Raw genomic sequence first — 26,462 nt, 5'->3', positions numbered from 1 at the left:
TTTAATTAGCCCACATTTATTGTTATTAAAAACAGTCCAAACATTTTTACGAAGAGGAGGAATTTTCTGAAACACAGAATGTTAAAAAAACAAAAAAAAAAAAAACACTCGATAAGTGAAGATGGCTTCAAGTAAAAATTATTGTTATTCTCATGTAAACATTTCACCCAAGTGATACGAGGCCGCGCCAGACGTGGGCCGACCGTGTTCCGGTGCAGCATCCGCACCACAAAGGCACTTATCGGTACTTGTTTTTGCACAACAACAACCACCACCACCACCACAACAGTGTGATGTTAAAGAGGAACCGAAATATTTGAGGGAAACACACGACACAGGCACTATTGAGACTTTGTCAGTTTCGGGCAGGAAATGACTCCAAAACACGGCAAACGCCAAGTTTTTGCAATACGGCCCATCGTGTTCTGCGCAGCTTATCCTCACAAAGGCTCGCGTGAGCTATGAATAAATAACTAATCAACAAACCTGAACTTATCTTATAAACTTGTGTCAGTTCCAGTTCCATCGCTGCAGAATGAATAACTTTTGGCTTAACAGTATCGTGACAATCATTTCACATAAGACAAATATGACGACGTTTCACGTTTGTCAAAGAGTTCACACTGACAGTGATGAGGCTTGTTGACAGGTCATCCACATCCCTAGAAAGCACCCGCTCATTCACTTTTTAAAAGTTCCCTCGATGAAAAGTCATCGAAAGCGATTCCTTAAAACGCAAAAACTGGATGGAAGAATTTGCCGGTAGAGGCCATTTGCCATCTCATTCTTAGCTGATTTAGCACGTTAACGTTTAAGAGTCTTCACAAGTGAAGCATTTTGTGGGTTTTAGGCAGCGCTTACGGGGGCCATTGGAAGGGAGGCGGCGCCGCTCTCGCCCGGTCCGCCGGCACGTTCGCGTTTGGACGGAACGCTCACTTCCTCAGCTTGCCGTGCGGGTCCATGAGCTTGAAGGCGGCGGCGGCCATCTTCTCGTAGACGACGAACATGAGGGCGGCCGTCAGCACCGTCTGAAGCAATTTGGCCTCCAGGCCTTTGTACAGGCCCAGAACGCCGTGCTTCCTGTCACAAATAGAACACCGCGTTTAGCAATCAAGCGCCACCGCTGGACCGCTGCTCCAAATCTGATCTGGACTTTAGACTGCTCGGGTTCCCGTAAAAGCAGTGGCCAGACGCATCAGGAAGACGTCATCTTGCCCGTCGTATTTTGCGCACGGTTCGGCCCGACCCGTTCGTCGACCGGATGGTTTGATAGGCAGACGCCGGCCCTTTCCAAATCCGCGACATTCGTTTTTATTTCATTGACGTGGGATGCAACGGTGAGGCCAAAATCTGAATGTGTGGCTCAAGAACGCACGAGGAAAGGTTGCAAACAACAACTCGGGATAATCATGCACGCACTGAGTTAGGATGAGCACTCCAGAGACCCCAAAACTTCATTTTGGATCATATTTCCTCCTCAACGAGACAGTGAGTAAACTAAATGAAGGGAGAAAGCACTACGAGTATACTTGAGGGGTTTTTTTGGTTTTTTTTTTTGTGCAACACTTACTTAATTCGTTCCATCAGCAAGGAGAAAACGTTAGCCAGACTCCCCATCAGGCCGCCCTTGCCCTCAACTTTGTACTGGCCAAACTGAAGAGGCAGCAAACACAACATTCCATCAGTTCAGTCAAAACCGACGCATTTTAACAGCCAATCCCCACTCGACAGAAACAAAATCTGTGGTGCCAAAAAAAAAAAAAAAAAAAAAAAAAAATCAAACAAACAAATGTTAACCTAAATTACGAGTGCACAGAAATATCATTGAGCAAATCTGAAAGAGTGTACCAATTTCGGAAGACGACATCATCAGCGAAATGAAAAACGTACGTCTGGACACTTTTGTCACCTGGCAGATTTCTGATGTACTTCCGTCGGCGCCGATGCTTTGATTAGCGACAAAGTTGAAAGGGGCGTCCTTGCAAACGGCAAAAGTAATCATATGTGCGACGTACACTGCCATGTAACGATTACTTGCTATTTATTGAGACTTTGAATAAGATAGGCACAAAAGTAGCTTCATTTTGCAATCATTATACCGTAATTCCCGGCCTACAGAGCGCATCTGGTTATGAGCCTCACCCAGTACATTTGTAAAGGAAATACCAGCGTAAAAGCCGCAAGTGCGCACATTGAAACGAGAGATATTGACAAAGAAAGACATTACACAGAGTCTAACGCTAGCGCCGCCACGCTAACGCTACCGCTAGCTAACTAACAGGACCGGTTTAAAAAAAAAAAAAAAAAAAAAACATACTGGTAAAAATCAATGAGACACCGTAGTAACACGCTAGTGCACCGTAAAAGTCACTTCCTCGGCAGATATATTCCACCGGCCTCACGCTTACCTTTTCCGCTCGAGTTCCCCCTTGCGGCCGTTAGAAAAATAAATGCAGAAATTAGCATCACCGCATAAACCGCAGGGTTGAAAGCGTGTGAAAAAAGTCGCGGCTTATAGGCCGGAAATTACGGTAATTGTTGTCTGAATGTTCTGATATTCCTGTTTCAAGAGCCGAATAATGCTGACTGGATGAATCCCGACGCTAACATCATGCTATCGTTCATCTGAGATGACACGCTGTGGCGACCCCGAAAGGGACAAGCCGAAAGAAACTTACTTACTATAAACTGGAAAATAATCATTCGCGAGTGCCTCCGGTTTTTTTTTCCCCCCCTGGGCATCGCTAACACAACTGAGCAAATATCAAAAGTCACAACATTTGTGAGGCTTTGCGTTTTTATGAAAAGAAAATCCTCGATTTTTGTTGAACATTTCAAGTCGCAAAAAACAGAGAAAGGCAACTTTGGATCCGGTCCAGTTGTGCACTCACCCTGAGGATGGCTTGAACCGTCTGCAGCGGGTACGTGGCGGTGGTGGCGACGGCCTTGGCGACGGCTCCCATCAGGAAGATCTCGGCAGACGAAATCTGCGGAAGAGCGCCACCTCTGTCCTCCTCGTGATACTAACAGTTTGCGTACATTTTCATAATTTCGGGGAACTCGTGGTAAAACTAGCCGAGTCAGACGATTGCGCACGACGCTCAGAAAGTGGAGTTCACCTGCTAAGGGAACCTCTCACCTTCCTGCCTCCCTTCCCCGCCCTCCGCTTCAACGACTCGTAGAACATGAACTGCACGGCCGGGTTGAGGACGAGGATGAGCGAGGGCAGAGTGCCGTTCCACAGCGTGGCCGCCCCCTCGCTCGCCACGATCTGGGAGAAGGCGTCTGAAAAGAGCCGAAGCAACCGTAAAGCGGCCCTGCGGCCCCCCACCCGCCTCGACTTAACCTCCAGCGCGACGGTGCCCACACCAAAAATGCCCTTGTAGTGCGTCTGCTGAAGGTCCTCGTTTCGGAATTTGGCCCCCTGGAGCTTCAGACGGGTGTTGACCACCCACATGGGCGTGGTCAGGATCACGTTGACCGCCCCTGCACGCCGACAAATTCACTTGTAAACATTCCGTGTGGTGATTTATTCGACGACGACCGGGAGCGGATCGCCTTCCACCTGATACGATGCCCGTGAGCAGGTCTACGCCCAGCCTGGACTGCCGAGGCCCGGTTGGCGTCAGCCGCTTCAGTGTGTTGAACGTGTAGAAGTAGACGAAGTTGGAGCAGCAGAGGCTGGAGATGACCGGGAACCAGCCTCTGTACAAAGCCAGCCTGCGAGGACGCGTCACGCGCAAAACGGTCGGCTGGTGTGCGGACGCCGCCCCGACGGCTCCGGTCCGGCGCCATACTTACACGCCTTCCTCCTGCGCTATCTCGGCCAGGATGACCGGGGTCGACTTGGACTTTCTACTCTCGTCAACTGAAAACATCGAAAAAAAAAAAAAAAAAAGTGTTTTTTGTGAGGCTTTGAGTTTCCCCGGCGGTTTATAAAAAGAAAATCCTGGATTTTTGTTGAACATTTCAAGTCGCGAAAAACAGAAAAAAAAGTGCTTTTTTTTTTGTTAACACTTTTGCAAAACAACAAATTCAACAAGCGTCCCGTTGCCTCGAGTCAACCTTTACAGATAAGAAGGACAATCTACACTGGGGGCGGGAAAAAAATTGGCCCACGGGTCACACGCGGCCCGCTGAGCATTCACATTACCGAGAGTTCCGTAATAATGGTTGCAATTATGATTCTTATCATGAAAGCCCGTAAATTACTAATATACACTCTCGCATATTTGACACTTTTTTTTTTTGGGGCTCATTGACAGATGACGTGGGCCGAGTTTAAAACTCAAATGTGGCCCTTGAGGAAAAAACGTTTCCCCCACCCCTGATTTATATAAATAGTTTTACAGGCACATACAAATGTTTTCACAAGGTAAGATGAGGGAAGGTTCTGTAATATTTGTTCCATTTATTTTCTTATTTACAAAGGAAACTCAATAAATGTGCACTTTCATGTATTTCAAGAGTTCAATTCAAAAACTCATCGCATTGATTCGATAGATACATTACAGCGAAAATAGAAATCCACATTTTACGATCTCCAAGGAATTGGAACGTTACTTAAGAAATAGTTGAACACGTTGAAATAAAGGTAATACGGTTGGAATTGGCCTGAGGGGCGGGGGGTATATTTATTTTCATTCATTCGTACATTTTTCCATTCTGAATTTTATCTTGTTTTGGTCAAGTGAAAGTGCATGACAAAAATATAAGCATAGAAACACGCCCTCACTTGAGCCTAAATTCAATAAGTTAGTTGCCAGGGATACAAAATAAGAGGAAAAACATTGTGGAGCGAGGCGACTTTTTCCAAATCATGCGTGTGGATTTGACGCTGTCGTGAAAAAAAAAAAAAATGTCCTCACCTTGCAGGCGACTTTTCGCTGTGTCCAAGGGGAAAAAGGTGGTCATTGCTGTCACGCTGCCCTGAAATGACAACATTAAAAAGCGAGGTGACGGAAAAGCTGAAAGTTGGTGAATGTTAAAGGCCACGCGTTGCTTTCTTCTCGTGTTTCTGTCTCCGGCACTCACCATCGCACCCGCCAATGCGTGAACCAAAGTCTCGTAAGACAACAAGCCGACCGGTGCGCTTCCATTCGCGGACATTTTTTTCTGGCTTTTCCCAGTCACAGCACACGGACCAAACACCGGCGAGAACTTTATTGCGTCTTATCCGCGTGGCGTGCGTAGTAAATGGTTGTTAGTAGTCAAACATTCACGTGGACGTTTCAAAGCGTCCACAAGCGAGAAATGGAAGCGACGCTAACTCGCTCGTTCGTCTGACTTCCGCGTTCCTTCTTATTTGTGGCGTAGAAGAAGACGGAATTACACAGCCGCGCCATCTACGGACCGGACAAGGTAATTACAGCACAATGGTTGCCAATGGACATTGAGAGAGTGATCGATCGATGACGTAAACATGAAGGTGTTGCAGGTCGGCACAAGATATTTAGGTCAACATCGCTGCCTAATTACGTCATATTAGAAAAAAAAATCAGAAAATAAAAAGGCACGCTTATTGGATATTATTGAAATTTTATACCTTTGTGAAAAAATGACTGAGGGAATTCGCTAAAGGACGCTAAAACACGTCATTGAAAAATGTCTGACGATGCTTCAATAATATCTGTACAAGTGAAAAGTGCAAAAAAAAAAAAACAAACAAACCAAGAAAACCAAACAACATTGACAGTGATCTACAGTGTCAAATCGGTCAAGGGGAGGGGATATTGAAAACCACATTTTAGTTGGCAAATGTTAGCGTGCATGTGTACCATCTTTTATGGACGGTAGTCAGTAAAGCGTTGTAATTGTTTTATAATGCAGGGCGGAGGCCGTGCATGAGCGGCCAACTCTGGGCCGGACTTTGCCTTGTTGCATTTTATGGCCCGGGGCGGCTGACATGTCGACGCCCTGCGCGCACAGCTCACTCGGTCCGCAGGCTCCGCGCCCAGTTTGATTCCGCCATGTCTCGGTACCACAAGGCGGCCATTGACGGCTACCTGGAGCTTCTGAAGGAGGCCACCAGGAAGGACCTGAACTCTCCGGACGAAGATGGCATGACGCCCACCCTGCTGGCCGCTTTTCACGGACACGTGGACGCGCTCCAGCTCATTTGCAGCAGAGGGTGAGAAGAAGCGCGGCGCCGCGTAAAATACAATCTCACGATATTTGCACGATGCGATGGAACGATGTGGGGAATTGGCGCGTTTGGATGATCCTTTTCGGATCATTTCAACTCATCTGCACTTCCAAGTTGTTGTCATTTTACATTTTACCTTTGGAAATCATGTCATAGCGACGGCCTCATATTATTTTGATTCGAATTCACTTATAGAATAAGCAAGACAACATTCAAAACCAGTTGCACTTCTCTTCTCCTGGAATTTGCTTTCTTTGAATATCACGTACACTTTTTTTTTTTTTTTTTTTTTAATTTTAGAGGAATTGAACTCAAAAACAGTCCCCGGAGCAGTTGCAAAAGTCCGTAAATATAGCGAGCGATTTGCTAAATGAACAAAAGTGACTTGGCAAGTCGTGTTCGCAGCCATGTTGTTAGTGCACATCGCGGGGACATACCAAGAAAACGTCGAGACAAGTAAAATGACATTGCTAAAATCAATTCATGACAATTGTTTCCATCTATACCGGTTGGCATCCACCCGGGAGGCATGGAACCCACCCGGTCGTCTGCCCGTGATTATTTTTCATTTTCATTTTTAACACGTTTCATATGCTTATTGAAATACAGTACACATTTGCTTTTTTCCAAAACTATAATTTTTTTTATTCCCTACTCTTTATTACTTTTGTATGTGATGTCCATTATTTTTTCCATTTCATTAATTGAAAACACATTGAATTTCCTTTTAATACTTCAGCGTTTCCCGTATTTGCGTCTCAACGATCGGCCAAATTTGAGACAAATGTTATTCCTGAAGAGAAATCGGAACAGGGCAAAAAGGGAGCAAACTTCTCTGTTTTGATATTTTTCTGTGACGTATGAAATTGAAAATAGTCTCGTCTAATACCGCGCACGACTAAAAAGTCAAACAAAGTGAGCTCCGATTTTTAAATGATGAGGTCCGAGATGTTTTTTTTTTTTTTTTTGTGCTGGGACACGAGTCGTCATCCGTCCACCATGTTTGTCCAAAGCAAACAAAAAGAAGAAGTGGCTGGGGAAAAGGGAAGTCCGTGTATCCCTGCTGAAGCCACTTCCCCCGCGACCCGACCCGGTAAAAGCGCTAGAAAATGGATGGACGGAAACCAAAAAAAAATGGATTCCACTTCCGTGGCCGCTCCGCGATGGGTTTAGCGAGCAAAAAGCGAATCCCCGGCCAAACAAAAGAGCTCTGTCTTCATCCTCATTAGACGGCACAAAGGATGCAAGGGTGCAAGGATGCACGTCAGCAACTCGCACGTCACTTCCACTGAGCGACATCCTGCTGGGAGGGGATGCTTGTTTCAATAACGCGGTTATAAATCATTGACGCCCGCACGACAGTCGTCGCTAGACTGACGTTTATTGCCCGGGTGCTGAGGCGCACCCGTGGAGGACTTTACATCTTAATGGTTGACTGTGTGGGCCTTGATCTCATTTTCGAACATTCGCTACGCGTGAGAGATCGAACAACTTTTGATTTCTTGAAGTCGACGCAAATGTGATGATAGTCGAGTTGATGTCGTTTTTTTTTTCAGTTGTCAACAATCACATTTTTACGCTCGCAAGACCGAAGAAACTCATAACATAACTAACAGCAATGTAGAATTATTGTTACTCATTGGTGCTATAACACAATAATAATAATAAGAATTTTTTTTTTGAACAATGCGTAGCAACCTTGCAGTTATTTATTGGGGTTGTTGCTACAGTTTTGTAAGTTGTGCGTGTGGGCCTGTGAAGGTTTTTGAGCGTGATTTGTGACTCAGGGTTGGGTTAGTTGAGCGCCAGCATGAATCAGGTTCTTCTCTCCTGGAAGAAAGGTTGGGCAAAACACCAGTTGGATCCTTTCGGGGCAAGTTTAACTGTTCATTTTCACAGTGAAGCAGACACCACCGCATGATTTTGGTCTTTTGCTCGTACGCACCACCCAATGCCATCTGTGAGGCGTCTGTTTTAAGAGCAACGTCCGATGAATCGACTTCAAGCTCTGGCAGTTTTTGTGGAGCGGTGAAGTTGACATGTCAACCCGGTGACTTTAGTCAAAGTAGTTGTTTCAACCGCTCTGATTCCTTCCGATTCATCCATTTCCCATAGCGCAGGCAAAAACAAGGTAAGACAACCATCCATTTTCTTTGCCGCTTTATCCTCACGAGGGTCGCGGGGAGTGCTGGAGCCTTTCCCGGCTGTCAAGGGGCAGGAGGCGGGGTACGCCGTGAACTGCTTGCCAGCAAATCGCAGGGCACACGGAGACAGACAACAGTCGCACTCACAATCACACCTCGGGGAAATGTCGAGTGTCCAATTAATGTCACATGTTTTTGGGATGTGGGAGGAAACCGGAGTGCCCGGAGAAAAGCCACGCAGGCAAACTCCACACAGGCGGGGGCGGGATCGAACTCTGGTCCTCAGAACTGTGAGGCCAACGCTTTAGCAGCTGTTCCACCGTGCCGCCGCCTAAATTGCCCGTGGGCGTGGATGCGGATTTACGCACTTTGTCTGCGCCCTCTGATCGGCTGGTGTGACAGTCTAGCGCGTCCCCCACCTCTTGACCAAAGTCAGGGATGGGATGAGGTCCAGCTTACCCGTGACCCACATGAGCGCGAGAGGTGGAGAAAACGGACGGCGCCCTTCGGACTATTGACGTAAAACTTTGTCGTCCCCCCAAAACTGATTTGTGTGTGACAGGGGAGACCCCAACCGAAGCGACATCTGGGGAAATACGCCGCTGCACCACGCCGCCGCCAACGGTCACATGCACATCCTCAGCTTCCTGGTCAGCTTCGACGCCAACCTCTTCGCGCTGGACAACGAGCTGCACACGGCGATGGACGTGGCCGCCTCGCGGGACCGCATGGAGTGCGTGCGCTTCCTGGACGCCGCCGCCTCGCAGCAGACCAACCAGAACCCGAAGAGGGTCGCCAGGTTAAAGAAGGAGGCCGGCAAGGAAGCGGAGAAACGCGTGAAACTCTGCGAAAAGGTGAAGCGGCGACACCAGAGTAAGATGGATAGGATGTACCGTGGGGCAGACGGTGCCGGCTCCGCTCCGGAGCCCGGCGACACGGCCTCGGCCTCGTCGGGCGTCAACGAGCAGTTTTCCAAACTCATCGCCTCAGACACATCCGGCTCGCTGACGGCCAGAGTTAAAGGCACGCTGCAGAGGAAGCTCGGCAAGAAAGAAAAGGGAACCCTCCAGAGATCTGCGGGCGACGGCAACGTCATCTTCCTCAAGCAGGACGACGCGGCGCCGGAGAATCCAGACTTCCTGGATGTTTTCGACGAGCAAGACGAGACGACGCCGGAAGAGGAAGAGGACGGCGGCTGGGGAGATGACGCCGAGCCGGGCCAAGTCAAACAGTCCATTTTCAACAGGCCCGGCCTGGGCGGCCTTATTTTCATGAAGAGGATGAGCCTGGAGACGGAGGAGGTCCTGAGCGGGAACAACGAAAACCTGGGCTACCTGGTTCAGAATGAAACGCCGGAGGCTGAGGAAGAGCGCTCCGGCTCGGAAGGCGACGGCGACGCGGAGGTCCCGTGGGAGCAGGACGACCTGGGCCTGGACGACGACGAGGAGGAAACGTCCCCGCTCGACTCCTTCTTGTCGTCCGTCTCCCTGTCCGAGTTTGCCCCGGCGTTCGCCAGAGAGCACCTGGACCTGGAGGCGCTCATGCTCTGCTCCGACGAAGACCTGAAAAGCATTCGCATCCAGTTGGGGCCCCGCAAGAAGATCCTGGAAGGGGTCGCGCGTCGCAAGAAGGCGCTGGACGGGCCGGGCGCGATGGGAGACAGCTGCCTGTGAGCTGCCTTCCACAAAAGACGACAATTAGAATCGCGACTTTGCGGGAATGTACAAAAGATAAAAAAAAAAATAAATAATAATAATAATAATAAAACATTAACAATTTTCGAGTTACTCATGTCGCCTGGTCATTTTTTTCTGCTTTGTACCGTGAGCCAAAATGAAGCAACCAAGGTGCAGTCATGCCCTCACGTGGGGGCAAGGAGAGCCGCGCTCGCCGATTCACTCAAATTTGCCGGACTTGTGAACATTATTCTTCTCTGTTACATGTCAAATTTTTCGTCCCGTTTTATTTTTTTGGGCCTGCTTCGTGGCACTTTAATCACCAGGATCGATAACCTGAACCCTAGTCAAAAAACTGGAACTGTAGCGCTAGGTCGAGCCTGACGTGACGTCAGAAGTAGAGCAGCACGTCGAAATTGGGAACATGAGCTAGCATAAATCAAACGTTTTTTTTGCCTCTCATTTGCTTAACACATTTGAAGCACATGGAGCATGCGCATTTTAGAGCACACAAAAACAAAATGTTTGGAAATCACTCGTGTCGTTGTGTGGTCCCGTTCTCCAAATAACGCCAACATGTTACGCAACGGCAAACGTACGGTGGCGTACAAACGCCATAGACTGGCTAATGGAAATTATCATGGAAGATGCCATGCAACGGTAAACGTAACCCTCGTCATAAACAACAAATGCCACCGTTACGCAATATGTAATAGAGCTGGTGGGGGGGGGGGGGGGTCGTTGAAGCGCGATGTGGCGGTCGGGATTTGCCGGATATGATTTCCGACCTGATTGGAGGAGATGGAATTACTCGTGGCTCGACAGAATAGCAAAGCGACCAAGACATTAAGGACATCTCTTTGGAGACATTTTTCTTCCGTGGTGCGCCGTGAGCTTTTTTCTCATGCAAAATAAATAAATGCACGTGTCACGGCTCGGTCAATGTTGGCGGATCCCGCTTGCAGACGCGCGGGAGTCGCTCGGCGCAGAAATGACGACGTCGGTGCACCTGAGTGGAAAACTCGATGGAAGCCTGTTCATGTTCAATGGAGGTGGAAGTGAGAGGCGTTCGCTTCCTCATAGCAGAAGCGAGTCAACACGTCTCAAGACAAAACACAAAATGCCGGACATGGTTGGTTTTACTGTTTTTTTTTTTTTTTTTTTTTAATTTAGAAAGCTATTCACAAAAACGGACACGCGGCCCGATCGCCTTTTGTTGCTGATGACACTCACTGCGGTCCGACAGATTGAATGGCTGCTCACGTGAAACTGAAGTCCTCTTTATTCTCTGTATAGATCTGACAGGTACCAGCTGCATACTCATCTTTAAAAAAAAAAAAAAAAAAAAGCCCTTCATAACTCATCCACAAAAGGTGTATTGATAAGGTGTCCCCTCGCTGCCATGGTCTTCTTGCCATCCACAAACTTTCTTGCAGCCTTGAAAGGAAAGAATGTTTGAATTAGATTTAAATATGGAAACGAGGCACAAAAGTGGCTTCATTTTGCAATCATTATACCGTAATTCCCGGCCGACAGAGCGCACCAGGTCAATGGCCTCACCCGGTACATTTGGAAAGGAAACACCATTTGGTACACACACACGTCGCAGCCGTGTAAAAGCCGCAAGATATTTACAAAGACGGTACACAGAGAGTTTAACGCTAACGCTAGCGCCGCGCTAACAGGGCCGGACCGGTAAAAGTCACTTCCTCGGCACATATATTCCACCGGTCTCGCTCTTACCTTTTCCGCTCGAGTGCCCCCTTGCGACCATTCGAAAAATAAATGCACAAATTAGCCGCATCCGCGCATAAACCGCAGGGTTGAAAGCGTGGGGAAAAAGTCGCGGCTTTTAGGGCGGAAATGACGTCATCAAATCTTTCCAGCCACGGGGAGCACTGGAAATTCCAATTCCACTCCGTCCGAGAATCTTGCGGCTTCGGAACATTTCAGCAGGAGCAGCATCGGAAGCTAAGCGCAGATTAGCATTAACCGCATCTGCGATCAGGCAAAAATCGCTTCTGTGTACTTGATGTGACAGAGCAAGTCTGCACTTTTTATTTGGGACCAGCAGCGTTTTAAAGTTGTTTTAATTTGGCAGTATTGAATACTTTGGGAAAACGTACCTGATATGCGGCAGCACTTTAATATTCATAGGAAGATGTACTTTTGTGAGTACAACAGTCGGTCAAAAAAAGATCTGCTCTTGCACTTCACAAAGGCATTCGGCCAATGTTTTTTGCACGTATGGCCCGTGTCCCTTCAATCATTTGTGCCGCCCTCGTTCCCGTCACATGCGTCCTGTTTTGCTTTTGTCCTTTTTTTATTATCCTTGTTTCCTTCCACTCATCCTTCCTTCGTCACATTCCCCCCCCCCCCCCCCCCCCCCACCAACCAATATCCCAACATTCTGGACTCGGAACGTGATTTAAGTACAAGGAAGATTAAACTCGCTAGATATTTATATCCATCCATTTTCTTGGCCGCTTATCCTCACGAGGGTCGCGGGGCGTGCCGGAGCCCATCCCGGCTGTCACCGGGCAGGAGGCGGGCTACGCCCTGAACCGGTTGCCAGCCAATCGCTGGGCACACGGAGACAAACAACTGGTCGCACTCACAATCACACCTACGGGCGATTTCGAGTTTCCAATTAACGTCGCGTGTTCTTGACATGTGCGAGGAAACCGGAATGCCCGGAGGAAACCCACGCAGGCACGGGGAGAACATGCATAGTCCAGACAGGCGTTTCCGGGATCGAACCCGTGACTTCAGAACTGTGAGGCCAACGCTTTCCACCTGATCCACCGCCTAACCGGCCACATATTTATATTCTGAATAGCATTCATTCAGTGACAAAGAATTGTTTGTATTATTTAAAAAAAAAGAAAAAAGAGAGCGCAAAGCGCAAAGACGTTCTTCACCTTGACAACATGCTCCAGGGTGACGGCGTCGACGCCCCGGAGGATCGACTCGGGCGGCCTGTAGACTCCGTCGGCCAGAGCCCGAGCGCCCACCTCCGCCATGAGGCCGTGCGAACTCTCGATTGACATCAGATAATCCGCTTTGGCCTGAGTCCTGCGCACAAAAAATCGCCCACCGGTGAACATCTCCACATTGTCGTGGAGGCAAAATGTTACAAATCTTTTTGGGGGGCTGCAAAGTATTCATCTCAATCACGTTGCCCCCCCCCGCCAGACCGTCAAGCCCACAACCCAAACTCACTTTGCTCTGACGACGTCGTCCGCCGTCACGCCGCCCTCGGCCACGCCGCCCACTTGAGCGACGGCCGCTCTGATCACCTGCACGATGGAGAGTTTGGTCGTTTGCCGCCAAAGGTTAATTACATTTTTGCGTGCGCGCGGACTGACCCCGTCGGCGTCGTGGGCTTGCGAGACGGTGTAGACGCCGAACAGACCCGAGTCGGAGTAGGAGGCATTGAAGGCGGAGGCCTGACGAAAAGCAGAACCTATTTGAGGCCGGACGCCCACAACAGATTATCTGAGCAGTGTGTCGCAAAACCTGCTCCGTCCGCTTCGTGATGATTTCAACTTTTAATGTTCAATGCGAGAGAGAGATTTATTTGCGTGGTGCCGATTCTGCCCAACAACTGTCAGTCGAGGTAGGTCGAAGGTCAGACTCGAGGCGCAGGGACCGGAGCCGGCCCAAAAAAAAAAAAACATTTGATGTGGCCCGTGAAAGCAAAGCATCAACTAGTACAATCTGCGCGAAAATCTTAAATGGTCATTATTAATAAAAAATTATGTTGCGATATCGGAAGCATCGCTTTTGTCACCGACCCCTTTTCCAGTAACAACATTTGAAGGAGAAGGCCATTAAAGTTGATTCCGAGAAATTATAACCATGACTTCGGATTTCAAATATGATTATCCATCAATTTATATGTAATATGATGAGACGATTACACATTTGTATGGTTTCAAAGGCACACGCACAATGCAGCCATCAACAAAGACCCCTTTTAAAGGTCCACTCTCATGAAATGCATGATTTTTAGCACGTTATTAATGAAAAAAAAAAGGCAGCCGGAATAGACCCATCCGTTTTTTTTCCACCACGCACGATTTTGACTCGATGATGATGCCGGCTCGCTGCATTGCTGGATATTGTTCGAACACTCGGGAGGATGGATTCATTCTTCATACTTTTCAAAAAGACCCGGTTCTCGTGAAAAATGGATTGCGCAGGTCCAAAGGACGAGAGCTTCGTGGATGCCAAATGACAGCTAGGTGTGTATACAGCTAAAAAAAAAAAAAATAGTTTGGGGGTGGGGCGACGTAATCCCGTCAGAATGTAACAAAAGATCCGCATACATAAGTCAGGGGTGCTAAATGTGTCGACGTACCCGTCGGCGCCGAGCACGGCTACGGCTTTGGCCGGGCTGGCTTGTACATGCTGTCCGGGAGTCTGTCGGGAGTTAGAAGTGAGCCGCATGTCATCTAAATATGGCTCGAAACGATAGGGGAATATTGGCCGGTCGACTGTGCCATGTTCTCTTCTTCGAAAAGAGCTTCCGCGTCCCATAGCAGGTGGCACGGCGTGTTTTCAATGGCCAATGTCGCGGTGTGACGTAATGAACAGACCATGCGGGCAATATGGATGTCGAATGAGACTTCCGCAACTTTGCGCATGGATGACGCGCTCTCTGCTCATATTTATTTTTTCGTATGGACATTGAAGTGAAAAATGTCACAAGTATTTTTCATTACAATATCTATTTTAGAAAGTTTATAGGCATGACACTTGACCTTTAAGAAATAGGTGCACGTGAAATTTTGTTTTGGAAAAAAAAGTTGCTACCCGACAGAGAGCAAATCATGAAAGTCCGTACGTTGAATTTTTGCTTACGTCAAAGAGCCGCGTGGTTGCCTTGGCAATACCCCGGCTCAGTTTATTGGCAACGCTCGCGCCCCGCTTCACGTGTGCCCCGGCTCCCAGGATCCTTTGCAGCACGACAAAGGCGTCGGCCTCGGCGCTGCCCGCCGCGCCGCCTTCGCTGACCACCAATGCGTGAACCTGCTGATCCTTGTTCTGAACACGAAGCTCGCCTGTAAGCAACACAACATCCTCGTGACGGAAGATGGCAACAGCGCTATTATCAGGTTATAAACAGAAATGTCTTCTTCTTTGTTCTTGTTGCTTTGTCGCTCTTTGTTTTGAACTTCCTTGTGTGTTTTTTGCACACTTGGCCAATAAAGCTGATTCTGATTCTAACGACCGCAGGGGTCTTTACCTCCGCGGTAAGACGCTTTAACCGCAGGCGCTCCGGCCCCGCTGCGGACACTGAGGAACCGCTCGGCCAGCTGCTTCAGGTCAGAGTGCGACACACCTAAAAGCAAACGCATCGGTGAGCAATGTCGGAGGAAAACAAACCAAAAAACCCACATCTGCTATCGGCAGACGATGCTCACCCAGCCCGACGACGGCCATCCTGCCCGTCGTGAAATGGTCGTCGACAAATGAGTGCAGCTTCATGTGGGAGACAACAACACGGAGGAATCCATTTTATCTTCAAAAGCAGGGTTCCAATAAACTTTTTTTTTCCCCCATTAGAAGCCCCCAAATTTGAATTTTGGTTACTCCCGTTGATGCAAACGTACTAACATACCAATTACGTGAGCAATAAAATTGCTAGTTAGCCAAGAAAACCATACATTTGGAAAAGACACTTCTTAAGGTGGGGGGGGGGGGGGGGGGGGGATGCAAATCCATACTTGCTGAGGAGAGACTTTGCCAACCATGTAGTCCGGGCAGTACAAAGAGTTGCACAGGGCGTTTTTGTAAGCCGCCTCATGCAACTTCTCAACGACACCTGAATGGAGAAGAAAAGAAAAAACCACGTTTCACAATCTGTAGTCAGCAAGATTGCTCACATGGCAAAAATCATCACTTTTAACAACCTCATTAGCAAAAAACACGGTAAACATTTTCAACTTCTGTCTCGGCTAATTCATTTTCAAAAGTTTGATTTTGGAGAGCAGCTTCAGCACCGAGGCCGGCCAAAAAAAGGCCAGCGGGTCACGTGAGGCCCGCTCAGTTTTTTTTTGTTTGTTTTTTTCATCCGGCCCAACTGAGCATTTTCATCATCAAAAGTCCAGTCATTTTTCAAGAGTTTCAACGCAAAAGCAGATGTTCATTTTTTTGGAGGGGGGGACATCAAATTGGCTTAGTCCGGATTTCAAAGTTCAAGCTAATCATTTCTACTACAAATAACATTTTTTAGAGCACCAAGTTTGTTTGTTTTTTAAATCAAGATGTATGCAGTTCAATTTTTCATATCACTCAAATGCGCAAACACATTATTCAAGTTACAAAAGAAATCCTGGACTCAATGTACAATTTTTTTATCCTATACCCACTTTGGGAGAAAGTTGTGTCATGATCTCGACAACGCAATCAGAAACTTCTCCCCAACTTTGTTGTGGAACTTCGCTTAAGTTTCTGGCTTTGTGTTGCTTTCACTCGTTTGTCCAGTTTCAAGTTCAAGTCTGGAAAGTGCATCATTTTTTTTTTTTTGGATCACTCTGAAATGCACGATAATTATCAGTTTTGTGCAACCATGCCACATTTCTTTCAACCTCTGAAAATTCACCACTTCACTTGTACAATTGTCACTCAATCATTTTAATGCACTCATTGGACTTGAAGTACTTGACTTAAAAAAAAAAAAAGGACAAAATCAGCACGTTCTAAAACTTTTGACAAGTCGAGGGGAGAGTCTTCAGACTAACTAAACTGGACAAAAGAGTGAAAGCAAAACAACCCGCTCGAAATACTCACAGCCCTGGGACGGCCGTCTCCCGCGCCCTCCCCCCACTTCAACACCCCCGGTAAGGTAACGGAGTTGGGACGGACCTAATCGAGGGGACCGCATTGCCCGATCCTTGTCGATGTTGATCCTGGGTGTCAGATCGTTCACTTCCCAGGGCCTGAACTCCTGCGCCGTGGTCACGTTGACTAAATACTCCAAAATATTATCACTGATCACACACACACAAACGCATCATTTAGTCAGCGTGCGGCGCAGCATCCAACTCGCAGATCTTTCGTGCTCACTCCACAGAAAAAAAAAGCCCGACGGCGTCGGCACTTACAGGTCATCCCGGAAGCACTCTGCAGTGTAGACCACGCTTTCTCTAGATAATGCGGCACTGCGGGCCAAGACGCGAGAAGACAAACAGGATTACGTCTGATGCCCGTTAGATAAGAAACTGATCAGCACCGGGGCCACGGACCTCAGACTGGCTCCGAGTGCTTCCACGCCGCGGCAGAGCTTAAAGGCAGAAACGCCTTTCGTAGTCTGCAAAAGGAAAAGATTGCTTAAAATTCGCTTTTCCGCCTCTCGATACTCAATTCAAATGTAAGTCCTCCATACATAAGATTTCAAAGTTGTTCATTGTGTTGAAATTGTCAAAAAAAAACATGCTGATTTTTTTTTTCATATAAAATTCCATTTATCCAGGAAAGGCAATTTATGACAGATTCAAGTGTTTGGGCGACACAAAATGCGGCAGATGGATTTTGCAAGGCAAGCGGCTGAAAAAAAAAAAAAAAAAAAAATCACCAAGTTTGCAGCCAGTCGCAGGACGTGAGCCACACCCTGGTTCTCCGCCGTCTCATAGCGACTCCCCGCTTTCACAAACACGCCCACGCTGGACACCGGGGAGTAGTTCTCCAAGGATGCGATCACCAAACCGTTTGGGAGCTTAGACACCTGACACAAAAACAAAATGCTCACGTGTGGCTCATGCCGGAAACCCAGTTCGGACGTGAAATAGAGAAGCACCAACCTGGACATTTTGAGGGGCGGGCAGTGCCACTGCGGACGACTTGTGTGCCGCGTAGGCCTCAGTTAGAGCCTCCCTTGGCCTGGCAGCAGCATAGCATCGTTTCTGCATGCCAGCAAAAAGAAAGAAAGAAAGAAAGGTGAAGGCTGGGCGATATGGCCTTAAAATAAAATACACGTTTTTTTCCCCCACTCTTCACAATTACTGATTTAAACTGTTTTCTCCATTTTGCATCCAAAAAAATGACAGCGACATCATTCAATACAAGATCACTATTTTTTTTTTATTTTTTTTTTTTTTTAGTTTTATTAGTGCAAGCGATACACGTTTCCAGGGACACACTTAGAGCTATAGAAGTTGCAAGAAATAAAAAAAAAAAAAAAAAAAATCGATTAAATATGAATTGGCCAGCCCCATCAATGCAGCACTAAACAACTTTCAACGCTGCAAATTTCTCCAGAAAAGCAAATGCAGCTTTGATTAAGAGGTCATAGAATAAATTGAGAATTTCAGAGTGATTCAGTGTAATTCAGGTGCTTTTTGCATGATGGGGAAGTGCATTCTCAACCAGGTAATGAAACCATATTGTCACTTCAATATTGCTGCAAACAGCGACGAGGATAACATATCGTGTCCATGAAGTCTGTTTACAGTTTCAAAAATTCAAAAGACTCAGCAAATGCACAGAAATAATTACAGAAAACCCCCACAAAGACTAGAGTCAGTATTTTTAGGGGGAGGTTCATATGAGGCTTGATCAATAATACATACGTGATGAAAAACAAATAATATACACACGAGGAAAAAAAATCATTAGCATAGCTCATCAATGGCTTTTGGAGGTTCTTGTGGACTTTATACTTTTTTAAACTTGACGTGCACTTGGATTCATTGCCAAGGATGTCTGTCTGTTTTTGCCAGTGACAAGCAGAACAATTAAATGCTCTTCCTCGGTACGGCAGAAGGCACAATTAAACGGTGTATGTTATTATTTCAATCCATGTAGGCTCTGGGACATGTTTCCCTTGTGAAATGAGTTAAGGACTCGATTAAGGTTGTGAAAGACTGAGCTGCAAGTCCGAGTCCGAAAGTGACCTTCAAGTGCCGGTGTCGAGCAGAAATAATAGAATTCAGGTAAAAAAAACCACGCACACGCCATAAGTAATAAATCGACTAGCGCAGATGGCAGAACCCGGAGCACTGCTTTTGATTTTAAAGGACAGACAGATTGTTGTTTTTTTGTTTTGTTTTTTTTTTAAACGCCGCATCAACCGGACACCTTGCCGGCTAACTAGCCGCCTGGCTAACTACAAACTAAATGCAAGTTCTCGTTTGTACTCGCCAACTAACGACGCGATGACCAAGGTGAAATTAACAGCGGTGACATAATGAGGGGGAAATTTAAAAAAAAAAAAAACACAAAACTCACAGAGAAATTGTTTAAAGAGCGAATCGGTCGCATGACTCCCCAACTCTTGCTGACATCCACAGTAGGACAAAGATGGAGGACGTGTGACGTCATCGCCCACAATCCAACGCGGCATCAAGTCAGTCACCGACCAAAAATCCAGTTTTACAACTTATTCGTGACTGCAAATTGACAAAGGGTTTGTCAATATGGTCCCAATATACATTTACGCCTTGAGTCAACCCTTAAAAAAAAAAAAATGGAAAAACTGAATCGATTTTAAACATTTTTTGCCACCCAGTGCAAACTGTATAAAATATCTCGGACCCAGGACTCACACAAGCTTTGTATGCCACTGTGGGTCAGTATTTCAAAGAGAGTTGAATATTTTATTTGTCATCTTCAATTAAAAGTACTAATACCAATTTAAAAAAAAATATAGTCAACAGTAAGTTAATACAACCCTTTGAAAACTTTGAGTATAAAGCACAGCTCACATGCATTTTGCACAGGTACCTTACCAAAAACATTCACAGTTGGAGTTATTTCAGCATGTCATTCTAACAGATATACACAGTTCATATAAATACATCATCACCTAATAATAATACAAAAATACAGCTCAGAGCACGGTCGCGCCGGCACAAACGGCGGCCCTCTGACGTCAGTCCTCGCCGCTGTTTGACGCGCAGGGCTAGATGTGCGACAAGATCTGCTTCGTCAGCAGGAGCGACACGCAGCTGAGCCAGCTGCGGCTGGTGGACATCTCCCCGACGATTTCCCAAGAGTCCGTCTCGTCGCAGTACCTCTCGATGGTGTCGTGATATCTGACGGTGCGGTGGGGTGGGGCACGATCGGGTGTCAAGTTCATGTGACGGAATGCCGACGTGCCTGCGGATTTTGTTTTGGCCTCACCTGTCCCATCCTTCCTCTCCTCCCAGGACGTAGATCTTCCCGTCCACCACGGCGACACCGGGCCGGAAGCGGCGTTCTTTCATGGGGGCGCACATCGTCCACTGGTTTGTCTTGGGGTTGTAACACTCCACCTTGTCCGTGTTTTCCTTTGAGGCGTGCCAGCCACCTACAGTTAAGAATGGCACGACTCGCATTGCCCTTCACTCTACTTCTTCAACACCATATAACAAAAAACACTCGACTCAATCGACATTAAAATACAAAAAAATGAGGCTTCCTAAAATGCCCATTTACATGATTAAAATGAGTGAATCTTTCATGTACCACTAGAGGGAGTCGGCATGCCTTAAAGAAGTGCGGCTTCACCTTTTAAGAAAATTTTGGAAACAGGAAATGATCATTGATTTAAATCAATTCATTTAACCTATGCTGTTCATGGAAACGCATGCTTGGTGGTATATTCCTGCTTATTCAGTCATTTTGGGGGTATATTTTTCCTCCCAATGCTATTATAACGACCATTATTTAGTCACAGCTCTACAGTTGTGCCGAGCTACAACCTCGTCCATATTTTAGCCTCCCATGACATGGACTAAATAAATAAATATAATTGAACTGATCCAAAAAAAAAAAATAAATAAATAAATGAATAAATAAGATTTACAACTGAAACAGTAAAACGTCTTAACACCCACTCAAAGAGGATTTCCAAAGCAAAAACGATCTCCATTTTTTGTTGCGTTTCGACGTCCTGATTGTCAACATCACATTAATAACCCGAAGAAGAAACTGCTTTCAAGATTCTCAGCCGAGTGCGCATTGCGCCTCTTGGTTGTGAATAGGGAGATGCGCTCGGTGCAGAGCAAATCTATTTTTGTTGGAATACGGGTCTGAAAATCCCCCAAAATCTCAAACCGTGCACGGGAGTCACGTCGGGAGGACGGACAAGAGCAATTCTGTACCTATGACGTAAATCTTCCCCTTCAGCGTACAAGCCGCTGAACCGGAACGAGGAATCTGCATGGGGGAAACCTCCGTCCACGTGGCAGTTTTCGGGTCATACACTTGCGTGAGGTCTGTGCCGTCGCCGTCCTCCAGAACCGCGCCACCTCCGAGAAAGACAAAAGGCACAGCATGAAAACGGGGGCAGCTTTTCAAGTCTGCCGTTGCCTCACACAGGTCCCCGCCACGTCTCAACTTATCAAAAGAAAACACACATCTCCAGTTTTGGGGTAAAGGCAACGACAGCCCTGTACAATTGCAGCTCCAATACACCTGCCGCAAATCCTACCAGTGACGTAGAGAAGACCATCCAGGGCCACAACGGCGGGACTTGTGACGGCCATCTTGACTGAGCCCGTGAACTGCCAGGAGTTGGTGTGGGGGTTGTAGCACTCCACCGAGGCCAGACGAGAGCGGCCTTCCCAGCCGCCCACGGCGTACACGAAACCGTCCAGCATCACCATGCCTGCCGGCCAAGAGAGAAACGGATTTTCATCCTTTCAGACGGTTCAGCCCTAAGGCAGTCCGACAACTGAGACTTGGCCGACTGCTGCGGCGTTAAAAACGGTGGCACGCACCCAGTTCAGCGCGAGAAGTGTTCATGGGCGCCATTTCCATCCAGGTGTCAAAACAGGTGTCGTAGCGCCACACCTCCCTGCTGGCCGAGCCGTCGGGAAACTCTCCTCCGGCTAAATACAGTATGGAGTCTGCAGGGCAGAGAAAGACAAGTCCACGAGCTCACTGATTTTATTGCTTATTTGGAGCTTGTCTCGGTGTTTGGAAGAGGCTCTCGAATCTCAGGGCGCACGGCGGCTGCCGCGCACCGCTAACCGCAGCAACACGGCCGTCATCTGAGACGAGCTAATGCGGCGCGCCGGCCCACCTGACACCACCAAGCCGTGCTTGCTCACGGCGAACGGCAGGCAGGCGTGGTCCCGCCATTTGTTTGTGACGGGATCAAAGCTCTCCACGCTGCGCAGAACCACTTTGTCGTCCTCCCCGCCGACTGCGATGATGACTTCCGAAGTCCCTGTTACCATAGAAACGGAGGATGAGTAATAAAGAGGCGAGAGAGCGCCCCCCCCCCCCCCACGTGATAGAATAGAATAACGCGCCGCGCGGGAGTCATTCATTTTAAGGTAAACTAAATAAATGACTCCCACGTGCCAAATCGTCGACTCGACGGACTAAATGTTTACCCGTGGACCGACGGGGCCGCATCCTGGAGCTGAACAGTTCCCTGCGACGGTCCTTCAGCAGCATGTAGTCTTTGGCCTCGGATATGAGCCTCTGGCAGCCCCGGTTCTCTTTCACCACATCCAGAGACTCGATCATGTCGTGGAGGTAGTAGGGGCTGACGAGGGGCAGCCGGACGTGCTCCAAGACCTTGGAGAAAGGAGGGACGGCTACAGCGCTGCACATTCTGCTCAAGCCCACAAACCGTTTATTGGACTTTCACCGGACCTTGTCAAAGCTCTGCTTGCGAGTCGGGCATTTATTTAGCCACAGCAAAGCGGCCTCAAACACCAACTCCTCCCTGGACACGTTGAGGTGGTCGCTGGCAAGAATCTCAGTGAGTTTGTCCGCACACAGAGTCAAGAATTCCTCCTGCAAAAGACAATCCAAGCACCCATTAAACTGCTGCTTAAAAATATCACATCCACATTGTCTGAGATGTGCAGTAATACGGCAAATATGGCATGAGGGTGCAGCACTTTTGGGGAATTCAACTTGAGGGTTCCAATCCGATGACACTGTACGCAAGTCAGAATTGGTCACTGACCTATGCTAACAAACACTAGTGAAATGTTTAAGAGGTACAGGAAAAAAATAATTCGACGACAGAAATACAAAACGTAAATAATAATAATAATAAACAGCGAGTACAGCGAGTGTACCTTTGTGATTAACGGGCCACTGTCATTAAATGAATGTTACTAATGGAGAAAAAAAAAAAAAAAAAGACGGCAGGAACGGACCCATCAGTTTTTTTTGACATACATGCCTTTTTGTCACTCCCGCCATGAAAATCCTCTCGGAGGGATTTGTTTTCGAGAAGAAACAGGAAGTGACGTCAGTAGCAGACGCCTACTCAAGCAGTCGCGTCTGTTCCTACTAGTTTTACCTGCGGGAAGGTCGCTCTCTCTCTGTTCCTTCGTGTTTGCCAAAGTGCTCGTTGTATTGCTGGATATTGTTCCAACACTCGGGAGGACGGATTCATTCTTCATGCTTTTCAAAAAGAGCTGGCTCGTCGTGAAAAATGGATTGCACGGGTGCAAAGGACGAGAGCTTTGTGGGTTCCAAATGACCGGTAGCTGTATATACAGCAACAACAAAAATAATCATCATAAATCGGGGGATTTTTTTTGGGGGAGGGGAGGGGGGCGTAATCCTCTGATAATGTAACAAAAGATCCACGCACGTAAGTCAGGGGTGCTAAACGTGTCATTGTACGCGTCTGCGCACGGGCTGGCTCATACATACTGTCTGGGAGTTTGTTGTTTGAAGTGAGCCGCATATCATCTAAATATGGCTCGAAACGATAGGGGAATATTGGCCGGTCGACTGTGCGATGTTCTCTTCTTCGAAAAGAGCTTCCGCGTCCCATAGGAGGTGGCACGGCGTGTTTTCAATGGCCAATGTCGCGGTGTGACGTAATGAACAGACCACGCGGGCAATATGGCGACCACTTGGACGTCGAATGACGTGAATAATGTTGTATGTATTTTTCACGACGATAGCGATAGGCGTGACACTTGACCTTTAAGTTAATTCGGACCACGGTAAATTGAGGACCTCCCGTACGGGGGTGCACTCGCAACCTCTCACCTGTTGACAAACATCGCTAAAGTGCTCGAGGATGTAGTCCATACTTCGTTTCTCCAGCAGCTTACAGGAGTGGGCCTCGGCGAAGCAGTGAATCCCCACGCAGTTCATCACGTCCATCTGACGCTCCATAAAGCGGCAGCAGGCCTCTCGCACGGCCATCACGTCCAGCAGGTTGGCCGCGGCCAGCAGCGCCTGCACACGAGAGACCGACGTTAAGTTTCCTCCATAACGCCACCGATGAGCGTGGCCCGGTTTGGTTCGGACCCGGACGGAGCTCCTTTCTACCGCGGGACGGAGATGCCTTTGCGAACCGAATTTGACAACTGCTATGTCGTGATGATGCGTCGGGGATGCCGGGCTCTTCCTCTTTTTAATGACAGACTGCTGACATCATGCAACCTGTAATCTTTTTTTTTTTTTTTTTTAATGCTGTCCTTTTATTGTATACACACAGACACACACAAAAAAGAAAAAGGCATAACAGACTTCATCTAACACTTGCTGAGCCGTGATCTCTCCAGGAGGTGACTTTGGCGGAGTATTTATGCAAAAACATTTGGCCAAATTCAATTTGGTTTTTTTTTCCGGGTATTTACGTAAAGGATAAAAACGAGTTCCTCTCAATTTATAGACTGAGCAGTTAAGAGAGAAAAATCAAAGAAAAATGACTTCTTGAAAGTGTTTGACAAGTATTAGATGTAATTTTATTGCAAAAATTCCCTTTTTTTAACCAAAGTACAAAATTGGGCAGCAGCACAGTGATGCAGCCGGTAAAGCGGTGGCCTCACACTTCTGAGGTCCCGGGTTCGATCCCGGCCCTGCCTGTGTGAAGTTTGCATGTTCTCCCTGTGTCTGCGTGGGCACTCTGGTTTCCTCCCACATCCCAAAATTTAAATTGGACACGCTAAATTACCACTAAAAGCGTGATTGTAAGTCCGACTGTTGTCTGTCTCCATGTGCCCAGCGATTGGCTGGCGACCGCTTCAGGGTGTACCTCGCCTCCTGCCCGTCGACAGCCGGGATAGGCTCCGGCAGCCCCCGCGACCCTCGTGAGGATAAGCGGCTGAGAAAACGGATGGCTAAAATGATGCTTACTCATGCCCGGTAGCACTGATTTGGTTGGATTCTTATTGGCCACGTCTTGTTTTGCCTCTCTAAGTTGATGAAAGCATATTTGCGGCAAATGGAGACAAAACAGTCGTCTGGACGAACCTACCTGTACATTTGCCTTGGAAATGAAGACCTCTGATGTGTAGGCATAGCTCACAAGCATGCTGACCATCTGCGGCTCAAGTCCATTTATTGCCACGCGGTCTTGTTTGGCCTCCTTCAGGTCAGTAGTAAACATGGTCTGGGGGGGGGCGAGAAGAGACACAGGCACAGTAAATGATTACTCACAGGTTCTCAAGGGAGTGAGGTAAAGTACAAAGCAGAAAAAAAATCCCAATAAAGTGCCTCCGTTGTCCTCGGCAGAACGGAGTGAGTGAGTACAAGGAGTCCTCAATCTACTAAAAATGTTAACATTTTTAGTGTCGGTCGGGAAATTGGAACCACGAGTTTTTCCTCTCTTTTTTTTAATATATTCTCACTACACTAAAAGTGCCAACGATTGGCACACTTACCCAAACAATGATAAGGGACTTCAGAATAGGTAAAGAGAATAACATCTACAGCAATTGAAGTTTGATGGAAAATCTCAACCTTTGTTTTGGGGAAATGTGCAATGGGGGGGGGCGCACCTGGAAGTAAGAGCTGAAGGATGCCAGGACGAGGCGGTGACAGGGGAACTCCTGGCCGCCGCAGCACAGCGTGACATCGCAGAAGGTCTTGTAGAGCCGCAGGCTGTTGAGGCCCTGCAGCACCGTGTTGGGATGCCGGGCTTCTACGAACAGGTAGTCGTCGCCCGAGGACGCCGAAGCTGCGGGGGCGACGGCCTCCTCCCGGATGGTGCCACTTAAAGAGTTGGCTGCCACAAGCTCAGACATTTCCGACGATGGCGAGCAAACCTGACAGTCGAACAGCGAAAGGATGCAAAAAAAAAAAAAAAACATTTTTTTTTTTTTTTTTTTTTACAAAGTCCAAATTGCAGCGAAAGCCGCGCTCAACATGAAATGCTTCTAAGTCAAATACATTCGCTAGGTTGAAGAACAAAAACTCAATTTTAACAGCTGACGACGTGGGACGGGCTTGTTAGCTCGCTCACTAATGAGGCTTAGCAGCGTTACGGTGGGTATTTGGACGGATTCTAGGAACCTTTGCCCCTTACATCAGCAGAGTTTGCAGTGGTGAAATAACGAACTTGAGAACAAATTACCTGCAGACATAATCGTGGAAAAAAACCCGACTACTGAAGCAAACTTTTGATTCAGGCAGGTAAACAGCACAAGTAGCTGCTGCTGCTTCTTCTTCTTCTTCCCTTTATAAGCGCTAGCCAACGGCTTTGCACGTTTATTACTGCCACTCGCCGGCAGAGAAGGGTGGTGCAACACACGATTCTTCAGTACCGTCGTCGTTTTCCATACAATTTTCACACATCCC

The 26,462-nt window shown here is 47.5% G+C and overlaps 4 protein-coding genes across 4 annotated transcripts; 1 reads left to right on the top strand and 3 right to left on the bottom strand.

Moving 5' to 3' along the window:
- Positions 1-126: 126 nt before the first annotated feature.
- slc25a17l (solute carrier family 25 member 17-like) lies at positions 127-5,283 on the bottom strand. Its single transcript, XM_061845831.1, has 9 exons — positions 5,035-5,283; positions 4,869-4,929; positions 3,802-3,868; positions 3,566-3,720; positions 3,370-3,486; positions 3,140-3,285; positions 2,892-2,987; positions 1,571-1,653; positions 127-1,080 (listed from the first exon to the last, which is right to left on the bottom strand). Exons 1-9 carry the CDS (start codon positions 5,107-5,109, stop codon positions 933-935), a joined length of 948 nt encoding a protein of 315 aa, XP_061701815.1. The 5' UTR covers positions 5,110-5,283; the 3' UTR covers positions 127-932.
- Positions 5,257-10,008, top strand: anks4b (ankyrin repeat and sterile alpha motif domain containing 4B). The gene is made up of 3 exons (XM_061845829.1): positions 5,257-5,361; positions 5,830-6,130; positions 8,852-10,008. Exons 2-3 carry the CDS (start codon positions 5,844-5,846, stop codon positions 9,960-9,962), a joined length of 1,398 nt encoding a protein of 465 aa, XP_061701813.1. The 5' UTR covers positions 5,257-5,361; positions 5,830-5,843; the 3' UTR covers positions 9,963-10,008.
- A 1,153-nt stretch (positions 10,009-11,161) lies between these two features.
- LOC133514028 (cytochrome b-c1 complex subunit 2, mitochondrial) lies at positions 11,162-19,390 on the bottom strand. Its single transcript, XM_061845254.1, has 14 exons — positions 19,200-19,390; positions 17,774-17,875; positions 17,548-17,697; positions 17,219-17,283; positions 17,078-17,134; positions 16,839-16,963; positions 15,698-15,795; positions 15,395-15,452; positions 15,217-15,312; positions 14,832-15,031; positions 13,334-13,414; positions 13,188-13,264; positions 12,887-13,040; positions 11,162-11,402 (listed from the first exon to the last, which is right to left on the bottom strand). Exons 1-14 carry the CDS (start codon positions 19,290-19,292, stop codon positions 11,319-11,321), a joined length of 1,440 nt encoding a protein of 479 aa, XP_061701238.1. The 5' UTR covers positions 19,293-19,390; the 3' UTR covers positions 11,162-11,318.
- Positions 19,391-19,536: 146 nt separating this feature from the next.
- On the bottom strand, positions 19,537-26,393 carry si:ch211-256e16.3 (kelch-like protein 20). Its single transcript, XM_061845246.1, has 12 exons — positions 26,239-26,393; positions 25,664-25,930; positions 25,141-25,275; positions 23,925-24,116; positions 22,560-22,703; positions 22,295-22,481; positions 21,979-22,125; positions 21,674-21,802; positions 21,385-21,561; positions 21,056-21,202; positions 20,094-20,259; positions 19,537-20,005 (listed from the first exon to the last, which is right to left on the bottom strand). Exons 2-12 carry the CDS (start codon positions 25,907-25,909, stop codon positions 19,873-19,875), a joined length of 1,803 nt encoding a protein of 600 aa, XP_061701230.1. The 5' UTR covers positions 25,910-25,930; positions 26,239-26,393; the 3' UTR covers positions 19,537-19,872.
- Between the last annotated feature and the right edge of the window lie 69 nt (positions 26,394-26,462).

Source organism: Syngnathoides biaculeatus, chromosome 16 (assembly GCF_019802595.1).
Source record: "Syngnathoides biaculeatus isolate LvHL_M chromosome 16, ASM1980259v1, whole genome shotgun sequence".
Classification (NCBI taxonomy): Eukaryota; Metazoa; Chordata; class Actinopteri; order Syngnathiformes; family Syngnathidae; genus Syngnathoides; species Syngnathoides biaculeatus.
The sequence above is the reverse complement of the archived record's forward strand: the minus strand, read 5'-3'. Positions and strand labels throughout refer to the sequence as shown.

What these genes read in the sequence shown, in the direction of transcription:
- slc25a17l (XM_061845831.1), bottom strand. Translation starts at nt 5,109, where the DNA reads ATGTCCGCGAATGGAAGCGCACCGGTCGGCTTGTTGTCTTACGAGACT. An exon ending in CGGTTCAAGCCATCCTCAGG is followed by an intron (nt 1,654 to 2,891) that starts GTGAGTGCACAA and finishes CTGCCTCTTCAG; the next exon opens with TTTGGCCAGTACAAAGTTGA. An exon ending in TTGCTGATGGAACGAATTAA is followed by an intron (nt 1,081 to 1,570) that starts GTAAGTGTTGCA and finishes TATTTGTGACAG; the next exon opens with GAAGCACGGCGTTCTGGGCC.
- anks4b (XM_061845829.1), top strand. Translation starts at nt 5,844, where the DNA reads ATGAGCGGCCAACTCTGGGCCGGACTTTGCCTTGTTGCATTTTATGGC. An exon ending in CAGCTCATTTGCAGCAGAGG is followed by an intron (nt 6,131 to 8,851) that starts GTGAGAAGAAGC and finishes TGTGTGTGACAG; the next exon opens with GGGAGACCCCAACCGAAGCG.
- LOC133514028 (XM_061845254.1), bottom strand. Translation starts at nt 19,292, where the DNA reads ATGACGTCACACGTCCTCCATCTTTGTCCTACTGTGGATGTCAGCAAG. An exon ending in GCTCTTTAAACAATTTCTCT is followed by an intron (nt 17,876 to 19,199) that starts GTGAGTTTTGTG and finishes GCTGGCATGCAG; the next exon opens with AAACGATGCTATGCTGCTGC. An exon ending in TAAAGCGTCTTACCGCGGAG is followed by an intron (nt 15,032 to 15,216) that starts GTAAAGACCCCT and finishes TGTTGCTTACAG; the next exon opens with GCGAGCTTCGTGTTCAGAAC.
- si:ch211-256e16.3 (XM_061845246.1), bottom strand. Translation starts at nt 25,909, where the DNA reads ATGTCTGAGCTTGTGGCAGCCAACTCTTTAAGTGGCACCATCCGGGAG. An exon ending in GCGGCCCCGTCGGTCCACGG is followed by an intron (nt 22,126 to 22,294) that starts GTAAACATTTAG and finishes CTATGGTAACAG; the next exon opens with GGACTTCGGAAGTCATCATC. An exon ending in GCACGGCTTGGTGGTGTCAG is followed by an intron (nt 21,803 to 21,978) that starts GTGGGCCGGCGC and finishes TCTGCCCTGCAG; the next exon opens with ACTCCATACTGTATTTAGCC.